Source organism: Rhinolophus hipposideros (genome assembly GCF_964194185.1).
Source record: "Rhinolophus hipposideros genome assembly, chromosome: 6".
In the NCBI taxonomy this organism is placed as follows: Eukaryota; Metazoa; Chordata; class Mammalia; order Chiroptera; family Rhinolophidae; genus Rhinolophus; species Rhinolophus hipposideros.
Genome location: NC_138052.1, coordinates 47233820 through 47260175, shown reverse-complemented (window position 1 = coordinate 47260175; position 26356 = coordinate 47233820). Strand labels below are relative to the sequence as shown.

Below are 26356 nucleotides of genomic sequence, written 5' to 3'. Positions count from 1 at the left end.
GTTTTGCTGATTTTTTTTTCTGTTTCACTTAAAATGTGAACTACAGCTTTAAAGATTTGTGATCCAGAAATTCCAAATTTGTAACGCTGAGGAAAAAATAGTAACGCCTTCTTTTCTCTTTAAGCTTTAAAACTCATAAACAGGATGTCAGCCCAGCAAACAACTGTACCAAATCATCAGAATGTTGCAAGAAGGCAACAAGGTTTTTCTTTGCTAATTCAGTTAAGAGTGGAGCGGAGGCTCTCTGTTTTCTGCTTTTATTGCCACATGGGTGGAAGTTGTCAGTTTAGTCTATCTCAGTGACAAAAATCTGCCCTTAGATATAGCCAGGGTACTGTCTGCCTTCCCCACATTTTTTTGGTGGAGTTTGCTTGGAAATAACATAGCTGCCAGCTGACATGACATGTATTCATACACGTACTGGAGCCTATACTATTGATGTCTATCCAAGGAAACTTGACCCATTCAGAAAAAAATGAAATCCACACACACAAATCTGCCAGCACCCACATACCACTGACATGTAAGAATAGCTTATCCCACTCTCAGAGCAATATCCATATGTAACAGAGTAGTTTTTCGTCCAATCAGAGCTAGTCCTTGACAAACTGGAATTTTGACAAAGGATGTATTCAAGTTCCCCCACACCCCTTTTCACATCCCTACTTCCCCTTCTAAAAGTACAGTATGGCTTTAATGCTGTATCTCCTCCCTCCCTGACAGCCAATTCACCCTACTTTCTTGCCCCTTTCAGGCAGTACACACCTCCTCCACATTCCCATCAAACATTTCCTGTCTATTTTCTAAACCTTCAACTGTCAGTTCTCTGACAACTAATCCAGGTCTAATTTGCTCATGGATAGATAAATGTTTTACTTCATTCAGGTGAGATGTTTACATGTGAAGGAGAGCAGAACTTGACACCAGATCAACATTACACTGTTCCTTGTAGTTGCCTCTCACAAAGGGCCCACCCCTCTTACACCACATTGCTGGACACTGATCTTGATGAAACCGCATAACGACAAAGTGTCTGCTCCGTGGATGCCAGGGCAGGATGCCATGACACCCAACTGGACGACCACTGGTCTACTCAAACTCCTCATTTGACATACAAGTGAGTCATGGAGAGCAGAAGTCAATAACAGGCCTGGGATAAAAATCTAGGTTTCTTATTTTCAAGTCTACCTTTTCATTGCTTCCATGCTAAAGAGGGAGAACCCAAGAGTGGTTTATAGTTCCAAGCACTCAGCCGTCATCCGGCACAATGGGACGTTAATAGCCTCGTGCTTTCTAAAGCTTTGTGTTATTTTCTCAGTCTTCATTGAAAACACAAGGAAACATAATGAGCTTCACACAGGGAAATCATATAACTGACCCATCATCAATAGATGAGGTGTGTTGAGTAGAGCTTTAAAGGAGGGATATATATATATATATACATACTTGTGGTTAGTTAGTGTTGTAGTCTTAGACTATGGAGTATCACTTTTCTACACGCAACTACCTAACACATACGAGATTTTAATCAAGACTTTGGCCTCATTAGCATTTGTGGTAACGCACTGGTCTGAATCCCCCAGTGGCTTGTATCCAAACCATTCACCTTTGGCCACACAGATGGATGAGTACTCTACATGAAGGCCGCTGGAGAAGCAAAATAGCAAAGCTTTGTCGATGATCCCACCAGTAACTTATGATGCTTTAATAAAGCTTCCTTTTTCCATGTTTTCTTCCTCCAAAAATTGCCACCAGAGTTAGTGAAGGGGTTCAGAATAGGCCTCCCCAAGTTGTGCTACTTTGGTGTGTGGATTATTCTATGCTGAAGACAATTGAAACCCTGCTGGCTCACGAGAAACTTTCACCTCTCCCTTAAAGTATTTAAATTTGGGGCATTGCTGATAATAGGTGTTATCACCAGAAATAACTTTCTGTGGCCTATCAGTAGGGCAGCAAAAATTTCTAATAACTGAACATCTGCTCTTTTTACTGTCTGCAAATTACTTTCCTCCCCTCTGAAGCCTCAGGGCATCTTATCTCATTTATCACAATGTCACATATACCTCATTTTACCTTTCTGTCTCTGAACCTCTCACATATGTGTGGTCTCTGACTCTCTCATGTATGAGGGGTTCCTGTACGTATGTATGTAATTAAATTTGTTTTTTTCTTCCTGTTCATTTGTCTCATGTAGATTTAATTATTAAAACAGCCAAGAGAACCTAGAAGGGTAAATAAAAATTTCTTCCTCCCCCACATTTGTATTTTCATTGGTAGGGAGTGGCAAGTGACTTGTTTCTATGCTTGTAATTTTAATTTGCCAATTCTTTCTTCACAGTTGATCTCCATAAGCAATGAGCAACCGGCTCTGTTTCTGTGGTCTCTTTACAGTTACTCCTCTTTCTTCACTTTTTTATTGTGGCTAAAGTGAGTTTATTCAGACCTCTAATTTTTATGTCACTGTTCTTCCTTAGCATATGAGAGAGGGGACAAAGGTAAAGAGTTTTGCTCCCTCCCTGCAATGATGTTAAGATTAAGTAATTCAAGGTGCTTATCTTCAACATATTCATAACATATATTCTCCCAGTAAAAAAATTATGCTTCTTTCTGTTTGCATATTAGCAAATACCAGTCATTTTGAAATATTGGGTGATAATTTGAATGTAGTCATCACTTACATAAATCTTTTTTCTATTGAGTCTTTGAAAGGAGTCAAGATTAACTTTTGATCTGTAGGTATCCAAGTCTAATTTCCACATATACTAATTATTTAACTTTCTTTCAAGGAATGATTATTCCATATCTCCTACCTTCTCTCTGAAAGGACCTAATTTTAACAGTGAGGTGTATATCTTTGAGAAAAATTACAGAAGCTTAAGAATCTAGAAATAAGGAGAGGCATACTAAGAAAGGCAACACTCTCAAAGAAACAAAACAAACAATATGCCTAATTGGCCAGCATTACTCACTTTTCTGTACACCCACATTTCTCTCTCATACATCACACACACACATACACACACACACACACACACACACACACACACACACACACGGTCGGAAAATTAAGTTTGCGAACTTGTTGTAACGATGTTACTAATCTTTTTTGATGTCAGAGGGATTATTCATTATGAATTTGTACCAACTGAACAGTTAACCAAGTTTACTATTTGGAAGTGCTGAAAAGGCTGCATGAAAAAGTTAGACAACCTGGACTTCTCACCAACAATTCATGGCTCTTGCATCACGACAATGCACCAGCTCACACGGCACTGTCTGTGAGGGAGTTTTTAGCCAATAAACAAATCATTGTATTGAAACACCCTCCCTACTCACCTGATCTGGCCCCCAATGACTTCTTTCTTTACCTCAAGAGAAAGGAAATATTGAAAGGAAGATATTTTGATGACATTCAGGACATCAAGGGTAATACGACGACAGCTCTGATGGCCATTCCAGAAAAAGAGTTCCAAAATTGCTTTAAAGGTGGACTAGGTGCTGGCATGGGTGCATAGCTTCCCAAGGGGAGTACTTCCAAGGTGACCATATTGAGCAATGAGGTGTGTAGAATTTTTTCTAGGTTGAGTTCACAAATTAATTGTCTGACATCGCGTGTGTGTGTGTGTGTGTGTGTGTGTGTATGATTTTTATTTGTTTTTACCCATTCATAAAATGGCAGTGCCCAGAAAGCTTCTACTGAACCTTGTATGTATCATGGTGTTGAAAAATGAAGTTAATGTAAGTTTTCTTTCTGAAGTACAGGCGTGTTTTCTTTCTTTCTTTCTTTCTTTCTTTCTTTCTTTCTTTCTTTCTTGCTTTCTTGCTTTCTTGCTTTCTTGCTTTCTTGCTTTCTTGCTTTCTTGCTTTCTTGCTTTCTTGCTTTCTTGCTTTCTTGCTTTCTTGCTTTCTTTTTCTTTTTTTTTGAGAATTTGGCTTTATGTTACAACCATATTTTGAAACAGCATTCAGAATAATTGTTTGATTTCAAAAACTTTCTAAATTAAAGTCTTATCTTACAGATGGGATGCAATTAATTACTGATTTTATTTTTGTAAGAATAGAATCAGTTGAGAATAAAGGCCAATTATAAACTCTCAAAAATTATTTCTCTGATGAAGGAATGCTATAAGAATCACACTATTCTAATTACAGAGGCTGTGATAATCAGTGCACTTGTGTTTGAGTTCTTTTAAGTCAGTGCAAATATTCTACCTTATGTTGGCATTTACCTTTAGAAATGATTGATTCCTTATAGAGGTTACATGTTCTTTAAAGCCAAGCACTAAGTAGTTCCATTCTCATTCATTAATTCAAAATATAATCCTTCAGCAGCTACTATAAGACTTGCAATGTTCCCTACACATAGTAGACATTTTTAAAAGTTTACTGAAGATGCTTCAATGTACCAGAATAACATTTTAGATGATTTCTACTCTTGCCTTCTATAGATGGATCATCTCTTCCATCTCTTGGAAAATCTCAGTAGCACAGATTCTTCTTTCAGTCATTCAAGAACACCATAACTCATTACTCCATGGAAATAAGTAATTGACTGTAAATCATTTTTGCAGTGTTAGTAAAGCACCATGGATGAGTAATAAACCTGAATGAAAGAGATTTATGGTTTAAATGTTTCTAGAGAATGCCTCTTTCAAAGCCAAAGATGTTCCTTGATGCAACAGTCAAAACCACCCATGAATCTTACTAACAGTCTGTCTTTTGACTCCTCATTGGAGTCTAAGCTCCATGAGGGCAGGCGCTAAGTCCATTCTATTTTACCACTCTATACCTAGTGCTTGGCACAATATACCTAACACATAGTAAGCACTCAATAAATATATGTCAATTCAATGAATGAATGAATAAATCGTGTAGCATTAAACTTTTATTTAACATGACAGCCAATGCCCTCCAGGAGCAGGCCACTCACCTGGAAATAACTCATCTTATTTCCCTCCACATACCCTGAACTTTTTGCTGGTCTCTGGCCATGCCTTGCTCCCTTCATCTTTCAGACTCTGCTCAAGTTATTTGAGGTCTGGACTACAGAGGTGAAGTGGTTAAGATTGTGAGTTCTGGGGTCAAACCACCTGGGGTTTGTCCTCAGCTCTGCCTCTTACTTGTTACAAGAGCTTGAAAGAGTTATTTGCCTTCTCAGTATCTGGGTTTCATCATCCAGAAGGCTAGATGAATGTTTATTCAGCTTTGGGAATAAAGTGTTCCTGTTAAATTTATAGTTAACAGAGTTTCAGCGTTGAGTGAAGATGCAGGTGTTGCTGGTGTAGGGGATTTGATTAGAGCCACGTGGAGCCCCTAGAGGTCCTCGCTGGCCAAGGCGTTTTAGCTAAGTTACATCATTTGACGCAGCTTGGTGACAATCTCTTCAGCATATATTTTGAGATTTACAAAAATGTTATTAATTAGAGGTTCTGGTGAATCAGATTTTTATGGAATATCCAATTTTCTATTGTCTAGAGCCTCATTAAATGTTGGGTTGGATGACTAGAAAAAAAAAGGAAATAAACTGAGGATTTAAGGTTTGGGGGTTTATCTTATTCTTTCCTGTTTATCTTCTTAAGGTATTATTTTTAAAACACAGAAATTATAAACTCTCAACAGAAAGGAACGAAGGAAGGAAGGAGGGAGGGAAGGAGCCCATAGTACCATCCATTGTCTTTTAAAAATTCCATCCGAGATAAGGAAATAAAGAAGAAATTCACTTATTTTGCCTTATATTTGTGCTTCTGCTCCAGATCAGAAAATAGTTCACAATACTTAAATATTAACATTTAATGTAAACATTTATTAAACATTTACAATGCAGTAGATACTGTGCTAAGTGTGTGAAATGAAATATTTAATATGACAATCCTGTGAGCTCTGTTTCCAATCTACCAAGAAAGGAAACTGAGGCAGAGTATTCAAGCCTCTTGTCCAAGGTCAGATATACAGAGCTCTGAGCAGTGATGCTGAGAAAGCCCATCAACTAGGATGGCCTAATTAATGATTTTATGGTTGTTTCAGGGTTTCTGAGCATATTCAAGATAGACCACTGAGTAATCCATAGGATTGTTGCCTGGCCAAATTGATTGAACCTAATTGATTTTAGATGATGTTTGGATTTTTTAGTTATTTATAAACCAAACCAAATCAAATGCACTAGGATCCCATTGATCATCCAGCAATCACTATCTCTCTGGCTAAACCAAACCTAATCATCTGGAAAAAAGTTGATTCGATTTTTGTGTGAATTGAACTACCCTTGTGAAATGCAAAGAATGTAACCACTCTACTAAATGCGAACCTTAATAAAATCTTAGCAGCCCTCTCTCCCACTTCCAACTCTCAAATTCAGTTAAATGACATTTTATTTAGTTTACTGACGTCTCACATGTGCACGCCAGTAAAGTTCACAATTGTTACACCACACAGCTGTGGTTTACAGCTTCTCTTTGCATACAACACGCTGGCACCAGAGCAAAACGATTAACTTTTATATGCTTCTAACATATGGACCAGACTGTTAGGGCTGGTCTTGTGTTCTAAAGAGAAAAATACAGCTTTTATTAACATGACCCAAATTCCTGGGGGAAAAAAGCGTTATGTTGTGATCTATCTAAGTAGAGAGATTATAATTATAATTATAATGGCTTTGTTTCTAATTCATTTTATTTGAAGTGCCTGGACTTATCTTTTAGTGAGGGGTGAGACGACCTGAAAGTCCCATTATAAAGAGATTTTATAGTGGAATGAATTAATAAACTGTAAATGGCCTTGAGACTTTTTCTCCAATATGAGCTATGAAATAAGAGCAAAGAACCTTTCATCTTAAATGGGAACATATTTCTTTTCTATGAATGAGAAGGATGCTGGCTGAGAGAAGCATAATTTATTTTTCTTGCATTTCTGACTATTGAAAAATCAAAACTGTCATATTTGCTATACTTGACGGGATCACTAAAGAAATAAAACAAAATGGTCTTAAATTGAAGTGCCACTTACAAATAAAATGTACATTCACTGTTACATTTAGGAGCCACGAAAGAAGTATTAAAATGTGTTGGGGAAAGATAGATATGAATCCCAACAGATGCTAACTTTCCCAATATTACAACTCACTATGGAAGGCTATTTTAATTTTTCTTATTTTTAATTTTCTAAGGTTATTTTTAGTTTTCTAAGGATATTGCAGCATCGGGGTCCCTAGAGCTAGGAAAGCATGAGGAACTTTTGGAAATGGATTTAAGACCCATGCTGGAATGTTGACCTGGAACAGAAAGACCCCAGGGAGAAAATTCTCTGATCAGCATTGCCTCAGTGGATACCATTTGGCTCTTGATCCTCAAGATGCTTTTCCCAAAAAGCATCTTACTGATTTCAGAAGCCCTGTATGCGGGGGCCATCTGTGATATTTCTGCAGTAAAGATACCTATTGGATTTTCATACTCAGTATTCCCTATACTTTTTGACCATGGAAATCTCTTATTCAGCACACACCTCTTCACATCTTAAACCTAGTGTTTCATGAGACATGCTTTGGAAAACACTGCTCTTGATACTGATAACACGGGACCTTTCTATCTTGGCAAAGAGAGCCAAAGGAACTTTTAAAAAGCTTGTGCTAGAACTCTGCAAATCCAGAACAGTGATGTCTCTCACACACTGCAAAATAGTCTGATGTCAACTCTACACGCAGTACATGATTTTATGAAGAAACCAAGAATTTATTTTCTTTGGGAGAACGTGTAAGAAGGGCTTTTTGGCATTTCTGCATTCGTCTTTGAAAGCAAGAACGAGCCACTTCTGTGGCCATGGCAGCAATTCTCTGTCGCCACGGTATGCAACACATGAAATGTGGTTAGTCCAAATTGAGATGTGCTGTAGTATAAAATACACACCAGATTTCAAGGACTTCGAAAAAGAAGTAAGATATCACAATAATTTTTATATTTATTACATGTTGAATGATAATATTTTTGATATGTTGAGTAAAGATATTCTTAAAATTAATTTCACCTGCGCTATATAGAGTGTTTATGTCTCCCCTTCCCCATTCATATACTGGAATATGAATCCAGTACATTAATAAATCCTAACCTCCAATATGATGATATTTGGAGGTGGGGCCTTTGGGTGTTGATGAGGTGATTCATGAAGGCAGAGCGCGAATGGGATTAGTGCCCTTATAAAAAGGACCCCAGCGAGCTCCCTTGCCCCTCCTATCTGTGAGGACACAGTGAAAATACTGCTGTCTGTGAATCAGGAAGTGGGCCCTCACCAGACACCAAATCTGCCAGTGCATTAAGAACTGTGAGAGATAAATATCTGTTATTAATAAGCGACCCAGCCTGTGATATTTTGTTAAAACACCCCCAACAGACGAAGACAATTTAGTTTCTTTTTACTTTTTAAAATGTGGCTAATAGGACATTTTACATTTCACTGGACAGCATGGTGCAATAGAGCAATGAACAAAAGCGAGCCCAGGGAGAGCTTTCAAACCACAGTCATTCCAGACTGAAGGCTTAGCCTAAGGATTATTAGGTACTGGACTGTTTGACCTTAAGCTTCCTTCTAATCAGGGAGGTTCTTCTTCATGTAAACCCCTTACTTTGCAGATGGGAAGCTGGTTCCTAGAAGTGAACTAAACCTGTTGGATGCAAAGTGCCAAGCCAGGTTGATGTCAGCCTGTTTCCTGACTTAAGAGTCCAGGGCTCTCTATTCCACCTCAGCTGATAGGGTAGAAGAAACTATAGGTAGACTTTTTTAAAAGAAAGAAACATTTAAGCTGCTTACATACAAAGTCAACACCTAAAGACATTCCAGGACTGGGGGGAAAAACACTGAGAATTTCAAGAGATGTTCTCTTCTTCTCACAATTACACCATACACATATTTTGGCCTCAACAAACCTACAGAGAAAATCAAAGATTCTTCTAGATAAGGGCCAAAAACCATTAACAAAGGGAGAGGCAGGAAGGTGTGAAGTTTCTCTTGGGGCTGTCCAGCAAGGACCTTCCGCCTCCTCTTCCAGTCTGTAAAAGGGCAGAGGAAGATGTGCCCCCTCATAGAACCTCACTGAGGCAGCTGTTTGCTTCTGGGAACGCCCCTGCCCTGCCCACTCCGCCCCAGGAAGAGGCCCGGCAATCAATTTCAGATGCCAGATGTAAATGCAATACATCTGCGCTTCTCTGGCACCTGAGTCCTAACAGGGCTTCACACTCGTCCCTCTAGATCAAGAATATGAGAGCTCCTTTTATCTGAATTTCACAACTTGTTAAAATAAATCTCCGTGCTGGTGGGCTTCCAGCCAGCACCATAAATCACAGGATGATCCACATTTCTGATGTGCTTCAAGTGCTCTCCGGACTCCCAGGAAATTCTGTTCACAAATTGCACTCTGCCTGGGCAGACAGACTGTACTGAGCACCTCCAAAGTGCCAGGGGCCTCTTTAGGAGGTACAAAGAGGAGTCAACTAAATGGACAAAAAATCCTGTCTTTATGGAACTTACATTCTGGTTGTGCCCAAAATTTTGTATTTTATTTTATTTTATTTCATTTTATTTATTAGTTTCAGGTGTACAAGACAAGGTACTACTTAGACGTTTTCATCATTTATATCCCTCACACTGTGGACCCCCCTCCTCCCATCCACTATCCCTCTGACCTCACACCGAGCCATGACATTATATATATAAAATTATAGTTGGCATTCATTATTGTTTAGCTTCTAGTGTACAGTGCCATGATCAGGCATCTACAGTATCCCTGAGGTGGTCTCCCAAATGGGACACGTGTCCATCGGATACCCTATAAAATCTTTACAACATTATTGATTACGTTCCCCAAATTAATTTTCCAAAACCCTGAGGCCATCTTGTGGTTACCAACTGTTTCCTAATCCCTTCACCTTCCCCCTTATCTCCACCCCCCACCCATCTAACAACTCTCAGTTAAATAAGGCAAGGAAAATAAATAAAAGGTATAAGATTGGAAAGAAAAATAAAAGGATTCCTATTTACAGACAACAAACTGTCTATGTAGAAAATCCCTAGGAATCTACAAAACAAAAATCAAACCAAGCAAAACTCCTAGAACTAACAAGTGAGCTTAGCAAGGCTGTGGGAGACAGTATCAGTCCACACAAAGCAATGGTATTTCTATATACAGTACTAGCACTGAACAAGTGAAAACCAAAATTTAAAAAAAATTATACTAGCTCCATATATGGAAATACTTAGGTGTAAATCTAAAAAAAAAACATGTGCAGGATCTGCATGCTGAAAATACTGATTAAAAAAATCAAAGAAGATCCAAATTTATAAACATACCATGTTCATGGATTGAAAGACTCAAAATAGTAAAGATGTCAATTCTTCCCAAATTAATCTACAGATTTTATGCAATTCCAATCAAAGTCCCAGCAGTTTTGTTTTTTAGATTCATAATTGTTTAATTACATATAATTTTGTTTTGTTTTTTATAGATATAGACAAGCTGTTTTTAAAATTTATAGGCAAAGGAAGTGGTACAGCCAAAACAATTTTGAAAAAAAAAGAATTAAGTTGAAGGAATTACGTTACCTGTTTTTAAGACTTACTATAAAAGCTATGAGAGTCAACACAGTGATCAATGAAACAGACCCACACAAATATAACCAATTGTTTTTTGACAAATGTAAATGCAATTCAATGGTGAAAGGACAGTCATTTCAATAAATGGTTTTGAACAACTGGATATACTTATGGAAAAAATGAATCTCAAGCTCGCACTTTATATAAAAATTAATTCAAAATAAGTGCTAGATCTAAATGTAGAATGTAAAAGTATTTATTGAGCATCTATTCCCACACAACTCCATAGAGACTCCTTGGAAACAACCTGGTTCTTTATAGTCAGTCTTTAACAACTCTGCTTAAGGTTTTCTTTCTCACCCTGAAGCCGTTCTCTTCAGAAGCCCACCCAGAAAACTCACAGCATTACAGATCAGCACCAGGAACCCGCCCCTCCACTCAGCAGCTTGCCACCATTTTTCCATCTTGCTTCCCTCCTGTGCCCTGAGTCCTTTCCTCTGAGTCCTAGTCATTTAATCATCTCACTTCCAACTCCCTCCCCCTCCCTGGCTATGGATCCTGGCTTAGAATGTCCTACTACTCTCAGACTGCTCAATTTCCTCTAGTTTCTCTCTCTCTCTCTCTCTCTCTCTCTCTCTCTCTCTCTCTCTCTCTCTCTCTCTCTCTGTCTCTCTCTCTCTCTCTTAAATTAAATCTCTTCCAACAAGGCTTTCTTAGTTAAAAGAACTCTTTCCCATGTTGACCCATGGTATGCTCCACGACTTTTCCTTCTATTTTTTTACTTGTATAGACACAGTGCTTACATTGCCCCCATTTATTGATTTACACGTCTGTTTAGAATTTACATTTTTTGTGTGCTTTTTTTTTTAATACATTTTAGGATTTGGCAGTCTATCTGTCCCTTACTAGTCTGGCAGGGACTTCTTCTATTTTTTTCTAGAAAGCACCTACACATAACACCATAGATAAAATTTACATAATTATCTGTTGACTGATAATTTACATAATTATCGGAGATACACTCCCAAACTAAATGGAAAAAAGCGGGCCTCTGTATAAGGAGGAACTAACTCACCAGGGCTCCCTGACAGGGTTGGCTCATTACAACCTCCATTTCAGGAAGAGCCCAGCTCTGTCCATGTCTGTGACCCTGGGCTTTGTCATTTAGAAGCAGCTCATTCTGCTAGACTCACTTATGGAACTGCCAGGATGGAGGAGCAGCCATAAATGGAAAATGAAAACTCTGAGAGGTGGTTACTAAAAGGTATCCTCTTAAGAGCTTAATGCTATTAATTTTGGGAGTTGCAGAATCAGGAACAATCAACAGCAAGCATTTTAGCAGTGAAGGTGATATAGTGCTTTGCAGATATAATGTGGGGGCTCATCTTGCTCCCTCCTTATCCAAATAAAAAGAGGAACCAGTAGAAGTCAAGATAGAGAGACTTTACTGTTGATTTTTACTATAAATCAGATTCCAAGGGAGAGACCTGAGAGTCCTCAGACAGAAGAAGGTAATGGAGACAAAATTCAGTTCTAGATTCTGAAGCAAAACCAGACTTTCAGACTCAGACAACATTCTCTCAGGTACTACTCTTGTGTTTTCTCGTTTCTCCCAAGTTCCTAATGCCTTTAAAACCTCAAACTACTATATAGAAGTCAGAATTCATGATTCAAAGACAGAAATGGGTTTTTCAAGTTTCTTTTGAAATCTCTTCTTCTCTTTCTGTCCCTGAGCCTTTTGAACTTTTCTCTAGTTTACTAGTAACAAGTGGAACATTACCCAAATAGGAAAATATGCCATGAAACCTTGTTATAACATCTTTCCTTTTAATGTTTTCCTACCTAGATCATTCAGTATGAAACATCCCAGCTGAAGGGTTAGAAAGCAGTGCTGCTGCCACATCAAATTTTCACACATAAAATCTTCAGAGACTTTCCCATCAATAGGAAAAATTACAAAGAAAATTTCACCATGTCTGAAGTGACCCATCTGCAGGCCAAAAAATGGTCATGTAAGAGGGGAACAGAGAGAATCCATATTGACTGCAGCTGCCTCCATTTACCCGATTGACACTGAGTATGATGGAATGAGAACGTGCCCCTCAGGCAGAGGCATCTCCCCACCAGACGCAGCTGTGTGCCAGCAGAAGCAGCTGCTGGTAAGGGGGCTGCAGAAACCTGGGAGAAGCTGATGACCTGGACCTCATGATCTCACACCCTATGTTTTTTTTTTAACTGTTTCAGTGTCTGGGGATGTACAATGTGAACAGGAAGGCAGGTACAGGAACAGGAAAATGCCGACTGGATTACTCTCTGATTTTATATTATGGTTTTGTACAAACAGATGCAGAGGTTAATTCTCTTGATCTTGATAAGAGATTAAACCAAGGACCAATACTTCTGTTTGATATCTACTAATGAGGGGATTGTTACCCGCCCAGCTACTCAGACAGGAGGCTGACTTAAAAGGACAGGAATGTATTTGAAAGCAAGGAACAGCAACAGTCTAGCTACCAGAAATTTCAACTTAACTGGACAGGGAATCTTAGAGAAAGAAATTGAAGTTTTTCTTTGCATTTTAAGACTTCTCTATCTTTTTTGGAGGGAAGGGGGATATCATTATGAAATGGAATACACGTACAGAGAAGTGTACAAAACAGAAATGGATGGCGTAATAAACATTACAAAGCAAACATCCATGTAACCACTGTCAAGACCAGAGGCCAGAGCATGGCCAACACCCCACGGGGTCTCTCTTCTCAGAACTGAGAGTCCAGTGCTGGACATCTTTTTTAAATTTGGGGCAAACAGCCCCAACTTTGATCTTTTCCTTCCTCTCTGTAGTACATCCCCTGAAAGAAATTTGTAAAGTAATTGCCCATAATATCTGTGCTCACTGAACTAGTGCCCTCTCCAAGTATTTAAGCGTTTGAAGTAGGATAAATAAAAATTAAAATGATGGAGAAAATGGTTTCTCATGTACTGAATATATTAGCGTACTCTTTTCCAAAATGCCAGGATGTGTGGGACCTTGCTTCTAGCCAAAATGCTGAGATGTACAGGTGCGTCCTCCTTGGAAAGGGGTGCGTGCCTAAAACAGGTATTTGCGATTTCAGCAAAACCAGCACAGTCTATTTCTGTCCTTTAAGGTTTTCCCACCTTCAAAGGCTATAATATAATACAACCAAAAAATATAGAATATGGATGTTTTAAAAATTAGGAGCTTAATTATTATTCTGACCTTCAATATTTTCTTTAGAACTGAGGTTTTGAGGTCAAATACTTCATACAGAGATAAATTAATGCCTAATTCTAGACAGGAAGTGAAGGTAAAGGAAAGTTCCAATTGCTTTTGGGCAAAGCCTTATTATCTTTATCGCTACATTCCCCTTTGCTTGCCTAAACAGTGCCTTATTATTAGAAGCTGTTCTATAAATGCTTGTTGATCGAAGGCATTTTTACATGAAAAACAGAATTATGCTTACTAGTTATGGTGTGTATTCATGACTTCTTAATTATACTCAAAATGGGGAGAAAATAAAGCTTCGGGTTTCAAAAGCAATTATTATGCATAATATACAACTCACAAATATAAGAAAGCTTCTTTGGAAGACATATTTTTTCTAGCCTTGGTTTTCACTTTTGTTTCCTCCGGGTGGTGTGGAGTGCAACTTCAAGGCAAGATTCAGAAAGAGTTAAAAGACAGGAGGAAAGCTCTTTCGGAGAAAAAACAAGCAAAAAAATAAAAAATAAAAAACGGAGGCTATCCCTTTGTTCCTGTTCCTTCCCGCTTTTAGGTGATCAGAAAGAATAGAAGGCTGGAGGCAGAGCCTGACTTCTATGTAGTGTCACCTAGCGGCCTAAACTGTGAAGTTATTTTTATTTTGCCAAATGTTGAAAAATAGGAACTTCCAAAGTTGTGAACAGATTTGACAAGTCGTTACTTCTATCTATGGGAGAGTGTAAATGTCAGCCAACAAGTTATTTGTATATATTTTATTTCAAAGAGTACATCTCCTATTAATAATGGCTGTGTCTTCACCTTTCTCTGCAAAGGTCATCTGATGAGTCTACACCTTGGTGTCTGGTGAGGGGGCACCAGCTCTGACCACTCTCCCAGAAGCTGACAATGAATCAAATCCTGGCTATGCCCAAGGGAAGTCTGGAGAGGAAGCTGGAGGGGAGCCTTCTGGTTGGCACCCTACTATTTCTGTTTAAAGGAGCATGTTTTAAGAAAGTTAAGAACCTGGTTTCAACTTTCCTTCCAAGTTAACACAAAGCAAAGTTTGTAGACTGTGGCTTTTTTCTTAACCAAGGTTTTCACTCTTCTGCATGTTGCTAAGAATCAGATCTGGCAGCCCTGTCTTTTAACATGCAAAGGGCTTATGCTAGACACGGGTGCCGAGGATTTCAAGATGGATGTGGGAAGAAAAGAAGAGAAAATTATGAACAATGATAAAGAGGTTTCTCTCTCTCCTTTCTTAAAATCATACCCGCAGCTGTTTCCAGACATTGCCTCAAAAATATAAAGCCCTTGAGAAAAGAGCAGTGGGAAGATTGAGTGTGCTGCTCAGCCAAAGGTAGCAGAATCCCAGGTAAATAAAAGGAGCTTGACCCAATTAGAGCCTATTTGGTGAAACATCAAAGAGCAGGAAGTTCCATTCTTTGGCCCTAGCTTCCTGCTTCCTGGCATGAGGACTGAGTGAGCAACTCAGTAGAAACGGACTGTAAATAGGCAAAGGCTGCGTATGGAGGCCAGTGATGGACCTGTTCCAAGTTGGTTAGGAGAGTGGTGGGGTGTGGTCGATGACTGGGTGGGAAGTTGGACCAACTGACCTCTGAGAATCCCACGATTGGATGACTTTGATTCACCACTCCCTTCACTTGGAATCATACGTGAATAGAAATAATCTTCCTAATAATTCTAGGTAAACTGAGACCACCCTAGAGTGTTTGGCATTAATTAATAACATATGGTTTTATAAATGGAAGAATGAAAAGAGGCAGGGAGAAAAAAGAGAAGTTTAAGAGTTGATGTTATAGAAAGTGTGTGTGTACCTGTGCGTATACTGATGCTGTGTAATTAGATTGCAAAAGACACAATCACTTTTTTTGTGTTGAACTTAGATGGACAGACCTTTACCCCTGCTTAAATCCCAAAATATTAGTACAGAGCTAGCAGTATTTAGACACTGTCTGGAAAACCCCAGCAGAGCTTGTAGAAACATCAGGCACAGGGCTGACAGGGGTGGAGTGAGGCGGGGTGGGAGTGGGGGCAAGTACCTGTTTTGGTCAAAGGGATTGAGAAGAGCTGCTGAAGAAGCTTGTTTTCTGATGTTCTCAGGACTACCACCACATCAGCAGGGAGAGTGTCTCTGTTTTTCTCAAGAACCCCAGCAGCATCGTATAATACCTGCAACACGAACGGCAAATCTCAAGTTAGCCCATAATGCCCATAATTCGTGATACTGGCAAGTTGTCTGAGGTCAGTCATGAATCGACCTCTGTCTAGAATTCATCTTGACACAGCCATGATTTTAAACCTAGACCACCAGGGGAAATATGTAATTTCTGACAGGCCAGCTTGTCTTCACTTCTTGTTCCGTTGCTCTTTGAGGAAAAGAGTTGTATCGAAGATATATCACGTCAGAATAATTATTCAAATATAGTAGGCCCTCACGATATGTGAAGCATCCATCCTTACGAGGTAAGTACTCTTATTATCTCCATTTTGCTGGTGGGCAAACAGCAGCTCAGAGAGAGGCAGAATAATGTGCCCGTGGTCACACATTTCACCAGTGGTGGGCAGGCATTCAATGCCAGGCAGCGTGGCTCCGTGCTCACAACCACTGCAGTCTTACTGCTTCCCAAGGTGCCACTCACGGCGCCTGAGTCATTGCTCAGGGAGAGGGGATCCAGGTCAGAGAAATAAGTGTTGAGTGGCAAACGAATTCTGGAAAGAACGCTACCAAAAAAGAAAAGGATCGTTTCCCCTCCCCCCCCCCTTAAAATTAGGACAGAAGAGAGAGAAAAAGGGAAGAAGAGGGGTGGGTAGGAAGTAGGTGTAAAAAAACAGAGAAGTGAGGAAAAGGACAGGAATAGAAAGCAGAAAAGAATGCGGAGCGGGTATCATGGCAGATTTGGGTGTCTCAGATGTGGAGCACTTCAATAAGCAGTCAGACATCAATGCTAAGGTAAATGCTGCATTTAAGGGCAAAAAAATGGATTGCAATTTCTAACAATGATCCAAAATAGATCCTATCATGAAATAGGTGAAGAGAAAAGCCATCCCTTTTACTTGTGAAGGGGTTCAGAATAAGTCTCCCCAAAATATGCCACTCATGAAGATTATTTTGAGCTAAAAGCAATCAAAACCCAGCAGGTTCAGAAAAAGCTCTTTACCTCCTCCCTAAATTTACATTGGAAGGAGACATGTATCAGGAAGAGGGTATTACCACAGATACCTTTTTACTTAAGAAACTTATCTGCACAATAGGGCAAACTTTTCTTTTCTAAGCATCTCCTCTGCCTTCCTGCGAATGGCCCTCCTTCACTTTGTATCCCTAGGCCCCCCGTCCTCTTCCTTAGCTCAGGATGTTATATAAGCTGCAGTGGCCCAGCTGCCCTTTGGGTCTCATATTCTTATGCGGCCTTGAAGGTATGTAACTAAATTTGTTTTTGTCCTGTTAATCTGTCTTATGTTAATTTAATTATCAGACCAGCCAAAGAATCTAGAAGGAAAGAAGAGAAATGTTTTTTGCCCTTTCATTTGTGTTAGATTGTCTTTCAACAACTTTCAGTCAGGGAAATTTATTGCAATGTCATGATATGAATTTGAAAAATAATTCCAATAAACCTCAAATCAACAAAATAATGCAAAATGCCCTTTATTGAACTCCTACCTGTTTTCTGGGCCCATGGTCTCAGCAGACCACTGGAACCAATTAGCAATAATTCAAATGGCTCTTTTTTTTATATTTACTTTTACTTATTTATTTATTAGTTTTAGGTACACAAAACAAAGTAATAGTTAGACGTTTATCATTTATATCCCTCACACTATGTCAACCCCTTCCCCCCATCCACTATCCCTCTGACATCACACACACAAATGCCTCTTTTGAGAGAACTCAAGCAATGAGTTGTTGACTATGGGACTGAGAATTTCAGTCACTAATCTCCTTCACGAACTTGAAATTGAGACTGAGGCATAATGAATGAAAAGTGGAAATTGCAGTTAATGTTGTAAAAGCTTAACATCAGGATGATGAAGTAAAAACTTTTTTTTTTCTTTTTCATCTAGACATTTGGGTGCCCTGTAGACACATCCATAAAATGCTAAAAAAAAAAAAAAATTGAGCCGCACTGTGATATTAACCCTCCTCTGTTACCTACATGTCTCCAAATGACTTCTGAATGTGGACATTCTCCGCTAAGCACTGCGAAAGCTGTAATATGTTTTCTCTCTGGAGAGCTGTCCCTTCTAAGCCGAGCCTCAGGTGAGAAGCAGATGGCGGTTCTGCCGGCCACCCAGCAAAAAACTGCTTCTTTGCCAGGGGCAGCTTTCTGTGAGCGGCACCACTGAGAAAGTTTGGGACTATGATTAGGTGTTCAGGAAGCATTAAGAGGAGGAAGGTATCTGCAAGCAATTTCGTGAGTGGCACAGACAGGGTAATATGGACACTTTCCCCCAGTCAAGTTCAGGATTAATAACTCACAGTTGTCTCACCTTTCCCGCATAGTGCTGAATGCCAAAGCACAGCTCCACTCCTTTGGGCCTCCAGAAGTATTTGCATCGTAGATTATCTTCAAATTTATCTGTGTGGATTTTCATATTTAAAAATTACAATGCGAATTGCTTGCTCCTTCAAACACACACATGACCCTTGAACCATGAGTGACCCAGAAAAAGGGATTTCAGAGCAGCTTGATATTATCACTGTATGTACAACGGTGGAGAAAGATACCCCCATAAGATGGGCATTTACAATACCCATCTTTTTTTTTTAATCCCTTCATCTTACCCCCATCCCCAACCTCCCTCCCATTTGACAACCTTCAGCTTATTCCCTGCATCTATGAGTCTGTTTCTATTTTGTTTGTTCATTTATTTTGTACTTTAGATTCCATATATAAATGAGATCATATGGCATTTGTCTTTCTCTGTCTGACTTATTTCACTTAGCATAATACCTTCCAGGTCCGTCTATGTTGTCACAAATGGTAAGATTTCATTCCTTTTTATGGCTGAGTAATATGCCACTGTGTATATGTACCAAAATTTCTTTAGCCAGTTGTCTATTGATGGGCACTTAGGTTGCTTCCATATTGTGGCGATTGTAAATAATGCTACAATTAACATAGGGGTGCACATATCTTTTCAAATTAGTGTTTTGGATTTCTTTAGATAAATACCCAAAAGTGGAATTGCTGGGTCATAAGGTAGTTCCATTTGTAATATTTTGAGGAACCTCCATACTGTTTTCCATAGTGGCTGCACCAATTTGCATCCCATTAACTGTGCATGAGGATTCCCTACCAGATTATATTTCTAAATAACCTTCTCTACAGGGGTAGCAACAATCATGAAAAAATGGTTAGCTCTGGTTTCCTGCCATGAGGCAATTCGCAGAGCCTTTTTATTGGTCCTTGAAAATAGAACTGTGATCTTAGCTATCTACAATACCCATCTTTTACGTTTAGTTGTTTCATCTTGCCTTTAGTGTCAGGCTGTACCCTAAGATCTCATGTTCTGTTCTAAGAACTCCTAGCATGGATACTCAAGACACCACAAATCCAGCCAACTAGCTTTAGAACCACAAAGATATCCTATGGAAGGTAAATAACCCTGGTTTAAACTCATCTTGGCAATTTGTGACAATTGAATAGATAAAAGGAAACCAATGAGGGTGACAATCTCAACTCCTATAAGTGGTTCTCTCCCACAAATCAATTTTCCATTTGGGGAAAGGCTGGAAACTTTGTTTTCCCTCAACAATTTTGCATTGTTGTGACTGAGAGCCTACTCTGTGTGAGGACCTGTGCTAAGTACTACAGGGATGCCAGGATTAGAGCTTTGTTGCCCTAAGCCTCTCACAACCTAAGTGAGGACCAACATCATGTGCAATATTGAGATTTGAGAAGGAGGAGGAGATAAGACAAACAGGGATAAAGTATAAAGGGCCTGGAATGCCAGGAGGAGATGTTTCATCACCATCTCATAGATAACAATAGACTAATGAAAAGGTGGCTTTTAAAAGACTAAATTAGCTGGATGTCTATAATGGAGGGGTAGAATATGAGCCTGGAAGCCAGGAGAGCAGACGGGGCTTCTATACAATCTTGGACAAAATTGGATGGGGGTCTAAGTAGTGATATGAGAGCAAGGAATGAAATGGAGGAGAAGCAAGTATTGATTATGGGAAGTAAGGGAGAAAAAGGTATAAAAATGATATTTACACAGGGTAATGGTATCATTTGCAGACACAGGATAGTAAAGATGGTTTGAAAGATGGGTTTGCTTTAAGATAACAAATTCTACCAGGATATTTGCTGAACATTTCAATTTATCAAAAGCAGGGTCTACAATTTCACAAACCACCAGGTGGCCAAAATAAACCACGCTCATTGGATCACATAAGCCAAGGTCTCTTCTGAGCATATATGCCTTACCAAAAGTTACCTACCAACCAGGGTCTGGTCAGTTGCTTGGGGAAACCGGCTTTCCTCATCCAGAAGTGCAAGCAGTCCCAGGGGTTTCTGGAGGAACATATCCAAGAGTGGGCGATTATCCTCATACTCCACAGGTGTTGTGTCAATGCCTTCATTGTGATATTCCATCTGGAAGGAAACAGAATGTGTATCTCTCCAGCCCAGAACTGGCCTATGTACTGCAAGGCTGCTTTTGCATGGGCTTTCTGTGTCTGGCAACACTGAACACAGGTGGGAAACAGGCTGTGTTTTCTGTGAGCAGTAAAGGATTCTTCCTACAGGTGACACTGTTGAAGGTTGGGTTTAAGTCTGATTTTCGGGTAGCCTGTGGCAGGCAGCTGAAGCTGGCAAAGGAGGGATGGCTCTGTCTCCCAAACACTGACTTGGTAACTCATACTTTAGAAACTGGTGTAGAAAGGAAGGGAAGCTGAAAAAACTTTTATTTTGGTGACAAATATGGTTTAAATCAGGAAGAAAGCAGACTTCTATCTTCTGCAAAGAATTGTGCAAGAAATTCTACAAAGAGTTCTGCAAAAAAATTCTGCAAAGAATTCGGTTTGAAAAACTCGAAAAACTCCAGATTTCCCTGGAAACTAAATGGAAGGAAACTGGACTGAAACACGGTTGAGTTTTGTGCAGGGCGAGTGGGGAGAGCAGTATGGTACAGATTTACCTAGCTCCAGTGATAAAAGGAATACTGGTATTTTCACTCCAAGTCTTTCTGCTTATCCAACCACATTATAATTTGTATGTCCTCACTTTTACATTAAAACAAGGGGCTTGGGCAGAATGTTTCATTATTGCTACTGTTTCACACAGGAGAATCTTGGGGTTGGGGTATGGGTTAGGGTGGTGGAGAAGGGCCCCTTACCTTTGGGTCCAACTAACTTCACATCCTGTTTCATTTGCCATTAAACTCATAGGGGAAAGACTTCCATTTTGAGAAAACCAAGAATATATCTTACTCCTCCCCCAGAGACACCTATCCAGTTCCTGTGGGATTTACTGAGATGGTGTGGGAGGGGGTGAGGGTGGAGGATAACTGGTTTGAGAGTTATGAACAACAAGAACCTGTGTCCTGAATTCAAGATCATCCTGTGTCATTCTGGACACGATCACAGACATTTTTATTTAAATACAGTAAAAGAGACTGTAGCATTTTGAGAAATACACATGAAACAGTCTGGAAGCAACATTTAAATAACTGGCCTGTCACCAGCTCCACTCAAGGGAGGAAATGTACCTTTCCACAGAAATCAAGACCTCTTTATTGCAGACTAAATTTAGACTGTTGATTTATTTTGACAGGACTGCCTCACCAGTGGTTTTTTTTCTTAGAGCCTTTTATCTGTTAGCCTGACTAACAGGGTTTCTGCTTCAAATTGTGTGCAGCGTGGAGACACTTCGCCTTCTCAAGTTTAGTGACTTCAGAATTCACTATTACCTGCTCAAGCGCAAAAACGTGCTGATTAAAGTAGTACTGGATTTGTTCATTGGCGATATTTATGCAGAGCTGCTCAAAAGAATTTCTCCGAAAGTTCTCGAATCCAAAAATGTCCAAGATCCCCACATTCATACGATCGTCTGCACTACTGCAGGAGAGAAAATAACAACCTTTTAGGGGAGGAAACATTCATCTCAGGACAATGAACATCTACGTGCCTGCATGTTTGTCAACTCATGTACCGGGTACTCATGGAAGGCAGCCTTCTGCCGCCTCTAAGGGGAGATAGTTTGTGTCTTAAACCATTCGTTCCTTTAGTCTTTCAATAGTATTTCCAACGTTTTTCTTTTTTCTTTAAGCAGTAGAATCTTTTAAAATATTACAGAGAGGCTCCATATAGAAAGAGATTAAAGAGGAACCACTGTGTTTGAATGGGCTGGAGCTGCTGCTCATTCATTCTTCCACCTGCCCACCCACAAAGCTGAACTGGAAGAACACTTCAGATTTTGATATTGTCAACTCTTCTACACTACAGAAACTACTAATGCTTAAAAGAGAAAAAGTAGTAGAGGTATTAGTAAGAATGATGTGAGATACTGTGCTTTAAAACTTTTCATGAAATGTCTCAGTTGATTCTAAAGCAATACTATGAGGAGGGTATTAGCATGCTCATTTTACAGATGAGAAAACGTGACTTAGAAGCTGCAGCTGATTAAGCTGTAGAATTCTGATGTGAATACAGTTAGTCCCACTTCCAGCCAAGCCAGTTAAATACTACACTATACTGGCTCTGTCAATACTGCCCCTTACATATAAACACTTTGGCTCTCCTTGGTCCCAGGGCAATTTTTCAAGCGGAAGGCCTGAGAGCTTTGCTAAAGAAAACCCAAGAGAGGCCCATACGCTTCCTCTTGCAAACTCTAAGAGACACTGAGGTCGATGACAGCTCTCCTGAGGCCTCTGCTCCTCGGCAGAACTTGCCATATGTTCTTGTCTGGCTGCAGGAGTGTATTGATGCGGTTTACTATCCAGCTGAAGAGCCTCCCATACAGGGCCTTGGACATCGCATCCCGGACATCCGCGGCTCTGTCAACAGTGTTGGCTCGGATGATGGTCTCTCCTCGGGTGACCACACAATGTGAAGTAAGGGCCTCCTGGAGCTCTTCGGGGCTGATGCAAAGAACAGAGGCAGCTGGAACAAAAGGTAAGGATGACACTGGAGAATGCAGTCCTCTATCCACCCATTCACTCAGCCAGCCTGTATTTATTCAACATCTACTATGCGCCAGGCTCTGTCCTTGACACTTCAAAGTCAAACAGGTGGGCACTACAGGTGGGATCGGGGATCACTGCATAAATTACATAAGTTTAACCAATGTGCTGTACACCTGAAACCACTGTGCTGTTCAATAAAATACTATTGAATGTCAAAAACAAAGAAATAAAGACACCATCAGCATGTAAAAAAAAATAGTCAAAGATAAACAAATCGGGTTCCTAATCCCAAGAAGCACCCAAACTGACACATTATCCCCCAAACTGTTCTGAAAGCTCTTCACAGGTGTTAGATGAAAAAAAGTGGGCAGAGGTGGCTTTGATCAAGTAAGTTGCAGCAATTTCTGAAGACTATAGTCTCCTTTTAGAGAGTCGCTAAGCACATTAGTATATTAAAGACCCTAAAAAGTACTGCACTTTAACACAAAAGGTGATAGCTTTATTTAAATGAGGTGTTTTTTTGTTTTTGTTTTTAAACTAGGCTGCTCATTCCTTCTGTTACCGTTATTACCTGTTAAAGTAAAAATAAGTAGGTGCCTGCTTTCTCCCCTGCAAATGCTGGTTCTGTGGATTCACAGTGGGGTCCAACCTTTTGTATTATTTTCAAAAATTTGTAGATGATTTTCAAAAGCTGCCCATGTTGACAACCACTGCCCAAAGTTACCAGCCATGGAATTCTTTTCTGCAGAACACCTATTTGCTGCTCATGGAAAGAACACTGATGTTCTATAAGACATCGTTTGGGAAATACTGGATAGTGAAAACACTCAGAACCAGGAAGAGCTGCATTGTATTTTACAGAGTCTTGAAAAACTACCAAAGTGAAGGAAAAACTACCAAAGTGAAGGAAAAACTACCAAAGTGAAAGAAAGAGGCATCAAATAATTACCATTTTCCAAAGCTTCAGCATTGGGCACCTCACTTTTATCAGTTTGATGTTGAGAGGAAATAGCTGCAAACTCAATGTTTCCAATATTCAAAATCCCAGCTAAAATTCTGTACACTGAGTGCACCTCCTGGAAAGAACATCAAGAATGATGTTTGAAGATAATTGCCAGTCAAACCAACAAAGCAGTAGCACTGTGGTGAAAAGTTCTAATTGTCACCAAGCCCACCCTTCCGCTTTTCCTGGGCACACAAACAACTTTCTTAATCTCCCTTGCAGTTAGGGGTGGCCATGTAACTAAATTCTTAACAAAGGAGCAAACGGAAGGATGTGGACCACTTCTAGGCCTGGCCTATGGAAGTCAGCATGTCTCCTCCTTACTTTCTTCCCCATTATTGCTGGCGGGAGCTCCCAGCAACCCAGCCGCAACCAAGCCATTCATTAGGATGCCTAAGACCAATGATTGCATGGAATGGAGTTGTTCTGCAACTTGAACCACTTACCTTGGTATGCTAATATAAGAGAGAACTGATCTTTGTTCTTTAAGCCACTTTTATCCATTTACCCTAACTCATACCAGCTCCCAAATTCGGGTATGGTTATTTCTTCAAAATAAGAGTAGAGATATTTCCTTAGCCTCTTTTGTAGATGGTTTTTATGATATAGTTGGCAGGGCATTCTCTGATGGTTCACTACAACATTTTGAAGTTAAACGATGGAGTATCTAGTTATGAATAAGGTCAGGAAATATTTTGAAGAACTCACTACTGTGATACTGTGATATAATAAGAAATACATATTTGGTCTTCATACCAATTTCTAGCACAAGAACTTCTAAAACCCATGAAATTTTTCTGAGTGATAGGGATGAGACTCATAATACTCATAATAAGCTCCTCTGAACCCCTCCTGAATCTGGGTTAATGAGGTGACTCTTAGAGTGGGAGTGGGTTTCCAGAGAAAACAACCATGTGATTAAAAAGCTGGACCTCCAGTGAAGGGAGAAGGGCTGGAGATTGAGTCAATCGTCAACAAGCAATGATTTCTTCAGTCATGTCTGTAATGGAATCTCTATTAAAGCCCCTAATTGAGGTTTGGAGCACTTCTGGGTTGGTGAACACAGGAAGGCCGTCAGAGGAAGTGGTGCCCCTCTCCCAATACCTTGCTCTAGGTATCTCTTCCATTTAGCTGTTCCTGAGTTGTATCCTTTATAATAAACCAATAATAGTAAGTAAACTGTTTTCTTGAGTTCTGTGAGTCCTTCTAGCAAACTATTGAACCAGAGGAGGGGTTTTGGGGACCCCAAATTTACAACCAGTCAGTCAGAAGTAGGAAAACTCCAGATCTTGTGATTGGTGTTTGAAGTGGGGCAGTCTTGTGGGACTGAGCCCTTAACTTGTGTAATCTGATGCTAACTCCAGGTTGATACCATCAGAGTTGAATTGAATTGTAAGATAATTGGTTGGTGTGGGGGGAAAAAACTCCACACATTTGGTGTCAAAAGTGTTGATACAGGAGAGTTAGCATGTCCCTAGGTAGACAGGGAGGTCCCTGGTGGAATAAACAAAGACAGTCATATCCTAAAACTTCAGGTTTTGAAATCACTCCTTCGCTCCAGGACATAATTTAACAAGGCCTTGAGGTTAATCATAAAATTCCTTTTGGCCTGACAAATGGAGCCGATCTGATAGATAAAGAGTGGGTTAATTTGCTAATTCCTTTAGGATGGGCAAGCAGAACAAACCTGGTAGACGAATTTCATTAGAAGGTGCCAGTTCCCTTCTCCAAACAGCTCCCCTTCTCCAAGCAGACAAGGGAAACTATAAAAGTGAGAGCTTTTCCCTCAGTCATGGAGCACCCCCATTCGGGACCCCCTCCCGCTTGGGAGCTGCAATCTCTTCTCCCGCCTCTAATAAACTATCCTCTTTTTAAAACTTTTTGCCTCTCCCTCGTTCGTGTTTCCATTCTTCGGCTTCACAAGACACGATCCCGGCCCACACTCAGAAACTGCTAGCAGATCCAACATCACCTACATCAGTGTTTTGAGTAAAAACAATTCAGATAATCTAAAGTGCTATTTTTATATGAAGTTGAATGCATCAATAGCATTAATGGTGAAAAATAAAACATATTTAGTTATTTAAACATTTGCATTTCTTGTAGGTGAGATGATAAAATATATATAGGAAATTTCTGCATCTTATGCTTATAGATAAAATACTTCCACCAAGAATACTCAGGTGGGGAACTTGATTTAGTACCACAGACAGGAGCAAACTAATAGAAACTGTCTTTAGACCATTGATAAAGCACTGTCCCCAAATTACGCCTTCCTGTACACATTACTCAGTAAAGCCAAAAAACTGAACACAGACTGTAATAGTGACATCTGCTGGATACCTGATAATGCTACAAAGATAAATGAGGATTTAAACTGGGCTCCTAAACTGGGCTCCTATTATAGA

The 26356-nt window shown here is 39.7% G+C and overlaps 1 protein-coding gene across 1 annotated transcript in view; it reads right to left on the bottom strand.

Moving 5' to 3' along the window:
• Positions 1–26356, bottom strand: part of MYO3B (myosin IIIB) — a gene marked incomplete at its 5' end in the record, with an annotated part of 233873 nt that overhangs the window by 192714 nt on the left and 14803 nt on the right. Inside the window, 6 exons of the mRNA XM_081050760.1 lie at positions 15859–15988; positions 18305–18393; positions 20262–20415; positions 21731–21878; positions 22712–22922; positions 23895–24021. Coding sequence (XP_080906886.1) covers positions 15859–15988; positions 18305–18393; positions 20262–20415; positions 21731–21878; positions 22712–22922; positions 23895–24021 — 859 coding nt within the window. The remainder of the gene's footprint in view (positions 1–15858; positions 15989–18304; positions 18394–20261; positions 20416–21730; positions 21879–22711; positions 22923–23894; positions 24022–26356) is intronic.